The 9,789-nt window shown below is 29.7% G+C and overlaps 1 protein-coding gene across 1 annotated transcript; it reads left to right on the top strand.

The window, feature by feature from the left end:
• Window positions 1–261: 261 nt before the first annotated feature.
• Window positions 262–9,525, top strand: LOC104892421 (methylsterol monooxygenase 1-1). Its single transcript, XM_057395353.1, has 6 exons — window positions 262–297; window positions 1,358–1,387; window positions 5,933–6,255; window positions 8,247–8,394; window positions 8,499–8,531; window positions 9,280–9,525. Exons 1-6 carry the CDS (start codon window positions 262–264, stop codon window positions 9,289–9,291), a joined length of 582 nt encoding a protein of 193 aa, XP_057251336.1. The 3' UTR covers window positions 9,292–9,525.
• Window positions 9,526–9,789: the final 264 nt, after the last annotated feature.

The following is a 9,789-nucleotide window of genomic DNA, read 5'->3' as shown; positions in this document are numbered from 1 at the left end:
TGGAATAGACTCGAGACACCTATGAATTCTGTATTTATATTTAGTGTTGGTTCTCTACTAAAAAAGATAAATCTTGGATGAATTGCAGGGTATTTTTGGAGGGGATGAGATTGACTCTGAGGGTAGTTTTCATTACCGATAAATACTTCTTACTTCATAACAGTTGGGGTGATCGCTGGGGAGAAAAGGGGACAATGAGGATCAAGAGAGCTCGGGATGAGCATGGAACTAGTTTGATGTATAGGGCGTGTTATATTCCATATGGATGATAACTGGACAGGATTTAACGAAAAGCTGGTAATTATTTTTTTTATTTTTAATATTAAATCATTAGATAATTAATTTACATGGTTGCTAAACGCAGTCTCACTTTACTAACGCAGCCTTAAAAAAACCCTAAAAAACCCTTATTATCATATTCTTTCTAAAAAACCCTTTTTCTCTCTACAAATATTATCTCTCCACCTCTCTAACTGTTAGATATAAAAAACTTCATCGAAGATCTACAAATTTTAATTTGATATTCAATGGACCATAATTTTGACCCAATCGAATTTCAATCTGATGTAAGTTGTGAATTTTTTTTTCGTAATTATGATGCAGGTTGTGAATTTTTTTTTCGCAGATTCAAGTTGTAATTTTTTTTTCGTAATGTCTGTTTCGTGTAGACTACACGAAACAGATGATTCCGTTTCGTGTAGATTACACGAAACAATTGATTCTGTTTCGTGTGGACTACACGAAACAGATGATTCTGTTTCGTGCAATCTACACGAAACAATTGGATCCGTTTCGTGCACCTTGCACGAAATACCAGTATTCCCTTCGAAATTCTGAAAGAAAGTTGGACGAAATTCAAAAAACTTATTCACTTGATATTGAACCCGAAATGTGTATAAGATCTAGTCATTTGTCAAATTTCCAACATTTTCGAAAAGATTGAAGAGCTTGGAAACGAATTTGGGGTATAATGGTGGACGAATTTGTGAAATTTCGTGAACCAGAAATCTTCGAAGAGGAAGAGGGTGATGAGAGAAGAGAGGAAGAGGGAGAAATGAGTTGTGAGTGAATAAGGGTAATTTTGGAATTTAGATGGGTTGTACATGGTAAATGAAAGTTGCATTTAGCTATGCTTTATTTTTCATTTGATTGTTATATATAGAATGACTTAGAGATGACATTCAACCAACATGATCTCGGGTGCTTCTGTCCCACTGGATTAAGATATGTACTTGAGCATCAACATTTGTACCCCAAAGAATATTTGAGGTATAATTTTAATTAACAATAATAAAATACTAAAAAGTTCAAAATAAATTTTTCTTTAATTTAATATACATCTTGTTCAATTTTGCAGAATGGTGAAATTGGAAGAGATATGGGCAAGGTATACTTATTTTTATTATTTAAAAGCAAGATATACTTATTTTATACAATGTAGTTTATTAGTTAGCATTCATATTAATATATTTATACGATTTCAGGTTTCTAAAGCGAGGGCTCGACATAGACAAGAATTATAAATGAAATTCAGAAATTGTGATTGAACGCATGTGAGTTTTCTTTCCGACAATCCTCTGGTGTAAGAATTTCAGCTATTTGTTCATGATATTTTAAGGAGAATTAAGTGAATTTGGCTTCTTTCTTTTCATTACTTTTCTTTCTTTTTGGAAATCTTTGAATCCCTTTGGTGAAGGAGTGATTGACTTTGTTTAACTTAGGGGTGCTTATCGAGCGAGCCGAGCCCGAATAGCACTGGGCTCGGCTCGAGCTCGTTTAAAATTTCCCAGGCTCGGCTCGGCTCGTGAGCTCGCCGAGCTTGGGAGAGCCGAGCTCGAGCTCGGCTCGTGATGGAAATTTGGGGCTCGTTTAGGCTCGGCTCGCGAGCTCGTTTAGGCTCGGCTCGCGAGCTCGTTTAGGATCGGCTCGCGAGCTCATTTAGGCTCGACTAATGAGCTCGGCTTGGCTCGAAGTAGGTGAGCTTGTTCACTCACCCATTAGCATTGCTAAGATTTCAATGTGGGACTTCATGGTTTGTTAAAGAAAAACAAACTCACTATCCCCATTTCAATGTGGAACTTTATGTTTTGTTTAAGATAAACAAACTCATTCTACATATGCTTATATAACTTGGAATCCCTCTTAGCATTGCTAAAATTTCAATGTGGGACTCCATGTTTTGTTAAGAAAAAAAAACTCATTATACCCTTGTTTTGTTTACATATGCTTTTATAACTTGAAATCCTTCCTAGCGTTGTTAAAATTTCAATGTGGGACTCCATGTTTTGCTAAAGAAAAAATTATCAAATATTTTAAATATTAAATAATCAACTATTTAAAATTATACTTTATTCCCTCTATGAAGAAAATAAAGTATAGTTTTTGTTTTTCAACCAAGGAGATACAAAATTATACTTTAAGTTGAAGTAAGGAATAGTAGCTATTTATAAAGAAAATAATGTTGATCCTTGTTTTCTTAACCAATGTGGGACTTTAGTGCCTAGTGGAGTAGAGGTGAAGTTGGATCACAAATTAAAATATATAATTTGTAATCTAAATTAAAATATAAATTAGTATTAAGTTTTTTTAATATAAAATATTTTTTTAATATAAATATTTTTTTGATATAAAATAATAAACGAGCTGCTCACGAGCTTTACGAGCCGAGCTTTGCCTAGCTCGGCTCGGCTCGTTTAAGTCTCGAGCCGAGCTTCAACGAGCCGAGCTTTGACCGAGCCGAGCCCGAGCTACTCGCGAGCTTGTCAGGCTCATTATCACCCCTAGGTGTAACTATCAATCAATCCATCTTTCAATTTGCTCTGCAAAGTGAAATAACCGTCATCTAGAAAGGGACAAATTTGTTTACTCACCTCATTTATTTTCTTATATCAGTCTATACACAATAATTAATAAGGGGTTGCACATGCCTCATGGCATGGACTTCTAACCACGAGTGACGAGAGTTATACTATTCCCTCTGTTTCAAAATATAAGATTTTCATATTGTACGACTATTTGTTTTGACCACAAATATCTCCCGCAATATCGGAAAAAAAAAATCAAATTAATTGATCTTTTAGTTACTCTCGTATAAACTAGTTTCGGATTATGTCAATTATAGAATAAGTTTTGTTAGTGATTTTTGTAATTTATGTAATTGGGGATTGATTGATGATATAGTTGGATAAAACCAAATTAAGAATCTAGAAAGTGAAAGCCTAGAATTGGTGGTGGCAAAATTACAGATGAAAATGGTTTGTAGAAATTTCTAAATTATTGTGTTTTAGAAAGTGCCTTAAACTTTTACGAATTCGGATAATTTTAACATTTTTATTTTCAATAGTTGGGTTATATAAGCCATTGTATATTTCAAGCTAACCCCATATAACCACTAAAAGCAATGGATATCTACTCGATGTTTCCCCAAAGTATTATGAAAAAGATTTACCATGACAATATTAAGATCCCACAAATTACTAAGGCTAGGTATAATATGAGAGTGATGATATACGTAGGTCATGTTCTCTTCGGCATAAAACAGCTGAACTAAACTGAACTGATTGGAGTTGAACTGAACTTAACTGAACTGAAGTGAATTGAGTTAAATTAAAGTGAATTAAATTGAATGTAATAAATATATAAATAATATTTAAACAATAAGGGCCTGTTCTCCCCAGCTTATTTTCAGTTCAGTTCAGTTCAGCTCTAATAAGTTCAGTTCAGTTCAGTTCAGCTCCAATAAGTTCAGTTCAGTTCAGTTCAGCTCCAATAAGTTCAGTTCAGTTCAGATCAGTTCAGTTCAGTTCAGCTCTATTCTTTTATAACCATTTTGTTAAATATTATTATTATGTTGGTATAATTTATTTTACTAATTACTATTATTATTATTATTATTTAAATATATATCATTACTATTAAGTATTATTATTATTATTATTATTGTTGTTGTGTTATATTTTTTTTTTATTATAGCTTTACTAATTATTATTACTATTATTATTAGGAGGAACATGGTTTAGGTCAAAGCACAAATAAACCCACTTTTTTTAGCCCATAAACCAATCAAATCGCGTCAAGACGGTTTATGATGTAATTTTCGCGGTCCAACCCAATCATTATTTTTATTACTAAATATTTTTAAATTATTAAATCTAATTATTAAAATAGTAATATTAATTTACTTCTTAGATATTATTGTTATTATATATCATCGTCAAGTATTAATATATTAATACAAATAATATAAAATAATTATTATTAATTATCATTACTATCATTAATTATTATTATTATTAATTTATGATTATTAATATTATTTATTTATAACTATCATTTAATGATATTCAAAATACTACTATTATTATTATTCATTATTATTACTTATCATTATAATTATTATTTAATATTCATATTATTATTGTTTAAAATATTATTTATATATTTATTACATTCAATTTATTTCAATGTAATATAATTCAATTCAATTTAATTCAATTCAATTCAGTTCAGTTCAGTTCAGTTCAGTTCAGTTCAGCTCTGATAAGTTCAGTTCAGTTCAGTTCAGTTCAGCTCCGATAAGTTCAGTTCAGTTCAGCTTTGATAAGTTCAGTTCAGTTCAGTTCAGTTCAGCTGTTTTATGCCGAAGAGAACAGGCCCTAATAATATGAATATTAAATAATAATTATAATGATAAGTAATAATAATGAATAATAGTATTTTGGATATTTTTAAATGATAGTTATAAATAAATAAGATTAATAATCATAAATTATTATTAATAATAATAATTAATGATAATAATGATAATTAATAATAATTATTTGTATTAATATATTAATACTTGATGATGATATATAATAACAATAATATCTAAGAAGTAAATTAATATTACTATTTTAATAATTAGATTTAATAATATAATAATATTTAGTAATAAAAATAATGATTGGGTTGGACCGCGAAGATTACATCATAAATCGTTTTGGCGCAATTTGATTGGTTTATGGGCTAAAAAACGTGGGTTTATTTGTGCTTTGACCTAAACCATGTTCTTCCTAATAATAATAGTAATAATAATTAGTAAAGCTATAATAAACAAAATAATATATAGAAACAACAACAATAACAATAATAATAATAATAATACTTAATAGTAATGATATAAAAATACATAAATAATAACAATAATAATAGTAATAATAAGAGTAATTAGTAAAATAAATTATACCAACATAATAATAATATTTAACAAAATGGTTATAAAAGAACTGAGCTGAACTGAACTGAACTGAAAATGAGCTGGGGAAAACAGGTCCGTAATCCAAAATGTAATCATAGATACTAAACAATTTGTAGAAAAAAAATTACTAATATTTTTTAAATTTATAACAAAAATTAGATTAATTCCTTTTTTTTATAAAAAATAAATAAATAAATAATCATATTATTTAGTAATACGTTGTAAGAGATAAAAATAAAGAGACTGTGAACAACATTGTCCACTTAGAGTGGCTTAGCAAAAAAATTCCCACTTGAGTGGCGTGACAAGTTTTTTATTTTCACTTAGATGGCTTAAGAGGTAAAAAGTTCTCTTTTTTTATGGGTCCTTTATGATAAGATGAATTTCCTCTAAACTATCTCGCACAGAGCCATTCACCCAAAGATTTTGATGGTCGAAAGTTTACTTGGATGGCCTAGTAAAACAATTGCCTTATCAATTGGGAGAGAACTCTATAATATGAAGTTTAGGTTCTGTTCTTTGGATGGAATTAATAAAAATTCAGTTCATTTCATTTTAGACAAATTCAATTTAATTCGGTTCAATTAGTTTTCTTCATTCACTTTAGTTCAGTAGAGTTCAGATAAATTAAGTTCAATTTAGTTCATAGAGTCTTACTAAAATTCAATTGATTGATAGTGATGTTTCTGGCAGATTATTGGAATAAGGACAGGATTACCATTGCCATCAATATGGGAGACACTGATTCAATTGGGTGTATATTTTATAATAGAGGACTACACAAATTATTGGATTCATAGATTACTACATTGCAAATGGTGGTATGAAAAGATTCATAAGGTGCACCATGAGTATACTGCCCCAATTGGTTTTGCAGCCTCTTACGCTCATTGGGCTGAGATTTTAATGCTTGGATTTCCTTCATTTCTTGGGCCTGCAATTGTTCCGTGTCATATAACTACATTTTTGTTATGGGTGGTTTTGAGGCACATTGAAGCTATTGAAACTCACGGCGGGTAATTATGCTTATCACCCTAACTCCATTCTTTTTCCACTAGAATTTTTTGCACGCGATGCGTGCTTGAATTTTTTTCGAAACAGAAACCCGATTTTCATCGGCATAAGAGTCAAAATTTGAACATTAGACATACGAAGTATAATTGTTTTTAGTTGTAAAATTTGATTGGTTTAGTTTCTATCACTTAAGTCTCTCACCATTCTTTTTGTTTATTTTTTACATTTCAAAGTTAAATTATATGAACAAAATATAAATTTAATTGAATTTATTTATGATTTCTAGTATTATAATTTTTTAGTTGATTTTCGAGTTAAGTACAGTACTTCATAAATTGTAAAGAAAGTGGACACTTTGATTTTCAAGTCAATTTTTTCATAGGTTGTAGTTTGTAAGTGAATTTTTAAGTTTTTGTAAAGTATTCTCATTTTAGTGATTTGCATAACGTAAATTATGTAATTTTATGATTTTTAGTTGACTTGTGAGTGATTGTTATAATTATATTTTTGGTATTTTTGTTTGAAGCCCTCTTTGATTTGTGAGTGAATTTGTAATTTAGAATGGGAAGGGGGTACCATAGTCTCTTCATTCGGGGACACCATAGCTCCCTCCTTCCCTTATATAATATAATAGAGATATGTTATACTTTAATTGTTGAATGATATTTTACATAAATCTTTTTACCTTGATAATTAATTGCTATTATATAATAGAAAAAGATAGGTCCAAATATATGTAAAAGTTTCATTATATATATGAAACACTATAAAAAAGTAAAATAATTTTTTTCTTTGTCTAACTTCTAAATAATGATTTCACTACAAATACACCTCTATTTTTTATCATGATCCATCATTAATTGTGAATGGTTCTTGAAAATAGTGATTTGTAAGTAAATTTTTGTAAATATTTTTTTTATGTATTGACGTTCTAGGTTATTAGTTTTAGTTTGTATGTTAATTTTAACTTTTAATAAAGTTTTCTGATTATTTGAGTGATTTGCGTGATTTTTATAATGTGATTTTGTCAATTGTATGAGTGATTTGTAAAGTTTATTCTTTTAAGTGATTTGTGAGTGAGTTTTGTAAATTAATTTTCGGTAGTTTTCTTTGAGTGTAGATTTTGATTTTGACATTTTTTTTGTAAATTAGAAAAGAAAGGGGGGCAAAATAGGCATTTCAAAAGAGGACACCATTGCTCCCCCTAGCTTCCCTTATATAAGAGATTTGTTGCCATTCTCATTCATTTTGATATGATGATGATAAACAGTTAATTATCAATTTCCTTTGTACTGCTTTTCTTTCTTGGACGCTGCAGCCATTGGGACTGAAGCAAGCTCCGTCTTTTGATAGACATCTTAGTGCATGCATTTGACTTATAATATCTTTAATCTCGTTTTACTTAAAATTACACACACTATAAGTCTATAACTCGTATTACCAATTCGTATTTGCCAATAAAGTTTGACCATTGAAATGCAAACGTCACACTTTAATTTTGCTAGTTGTATGCAAACGCCAATAAGGAAGTACTCGGTATGTATTAGTTTTATGAATTTTAGCCTTATTTATAGAGGCCAAATTAATCTTGTTAAACTTTTTTCATGGAGTAACTATTGAATCATAGTATATGATATAATAGACTTTAATTGACTAAATTTTAGCTAACGCAAGGAAAATCTGAATATTAGAGTGTAGTTATAAAAATGCCTTGGTCACGATACAAAAAATTTAACTAGCTAAAATTTAGCGAAATCATGTTAATCATAATGTACCAATGGTTAATTCTTCAAATTTCACCATAAGCAACTAAGTGAGGGATGGGAAAGAGTTGTCACGTTCGATTATCGTTTCAAATTCCCAAGATTAGATTGGAATTAGGCTGTTTAAACCTGATTCATGGAATTATAATTATTGAATCATGTAAAATGTACTTTTGAAGTGGGAAAATTTTGATTCTTTTAGGATTGTTCATACATCCATTATGTTGCAGATATGATTTTCCATGGAGCCCTACAAAGTATATCCCATTCTATGGTGGTGCTGAGTACCATGATTACCATCATTACGTTGGAGGACAAAGCCATAGCAATTTTGCTTCAGTCTTCACTTACTGTGATTACATCTACGGTACTGATAAGGTGATTGCATTAATTCTGTTTTAACTAATTAATTACATATGTTTTCAATTCATCTTACATATATACATTTGTTAATGCATTTCTGTATTTATTTTTATTATAAGGGATATCGTTACCAGAAGAAGCTCCTCACAAAGGTATTACTCCACTGACACCATGTTAAGTACTTGCTCGATTTCTTTTTAGTCTATTCACTTCACCTTGGGAGAAATCGAGGATAAAGTACGAAAGTCTGAGAGAAAATGAAACAATGTATACATAAATAATAAATAGACCGAATAGAAAAATTGCATATACTACAAAGAAAAAGAGGGAGTATTAACTTGATTACTTGAATAATTCCAGAAGAAGAAAAAAATGTCTTCCATCAATCTAAGACTTCTTTACGAGCATACCATCCATATATGCTATGTTCGGGTGCAAATTGCTACCTCAAGTAGCGCTTTTATTCATTAAAATCGTTATCTCATATGTGAATATACTTCACAATTCATTATAGCAATTTGCATTTGAACCACAAATTAATTGACCCTATGTGGAAGCTATGACGGTAGATAATGTATACAATGATGCAAGTGTGCATTTTTCTTTCTTTGAGCATTACTCAACAATATCCTTAATCTTCTATGCTTGATTTGCTCTTTATTGAATAACTTGTTATTGTGTAAGAAAGTAAACTATATTATAAGATAAATGAGCTACTCCAATTATTGTCAACTGGTTTTTTGAGCATATTTATAATGGTTATAGATTCCCCTGCTATAATGTCCACGACCTATGAATAATTTTTTGTGAATAGATTATATTATGCAAATGAACAATCTTAGACAATAATGGTTATACTAACTCTATGAATGATTTGTGCTCCACCACTAAATTATGCAGCTGAAAGAATAATCGAGTTGTAAAGGTCAACAAAATGCATGGGCTCAAATTGGATTGGAAATAAATATACTTGGCCTGGCCTATTGTATTTTTATGAAGATTATTACATATGTTGAGTTGTAATAAGAGAGTTAGTTACTTCTGTTGTAAAAACCTCTCATATAAAGAGTTTTATCTCTCTCTTGTAATAACTTACTGATTCATTCTCTTCTTTCATCTAATGAGAAACTCTATGTCTTTCTCTCGTTTCTCTCTCTAAACTTCAAACTAGATTTTCTTGATTTACATGGTATCAGAGCAGATTCCGACTCCTCGAATCAGTGATTTCTTCAAATTCTCTCATTTCTTCCATTGTTTCTAATTTTTGTTTCTCCTTATTTGTTATTGAGATTTAATTTGTGAATTGGAGCTTAATCAACAATGGCGATCGAATAAGAAGTATCGAATAATTCTCAAAATTTTGAAAATCAAAGCAATGTAAGTAATGCGTATAACGATCCTTATTACTTA

Source organism: Beta vulgaris, chromosome 5, assembly GCF_026745355.1.
Source record: "Beta vulgaris subsp. vulgaris cultivar EL10 chromosome 5, EL10.2, whole genome shotgun sequence".
Lineage (NCBI taxonomy): Eukaryota > Viridiplantae > Streptophyta > Magnoliopsida > Caryophyllales > Amaranthaceae > Beta > Beta vulgaris.
Note: the sequence above shows the minus strand (reverse complement) of the source record. Positions and strands in the feature narration are given on the sequence as shown.

Bases quoted from the DNA above. Each gene is read 5' to 3' on its own strand.
- LOC104892421 (XM_057395353.1), top strand. From the start codon at position 262: ATGGATGATAACTGGACAGGATTTAACGAAAAGCTG. The intron at 298-1,357 runs GTAATTATTTTT...TCAATTTTGCAG, and splicing joins CAGGATTTAACGAAAAGCTG to AATGGTGAAATTGGAAGAGA. The intron at 8,395-8,498 runs GTGATTGCATTA...TTTTATTATAAG, and splicing joins ACATCTACGGTACTGATAAG to GGATATCGTTACCAGAAGAA.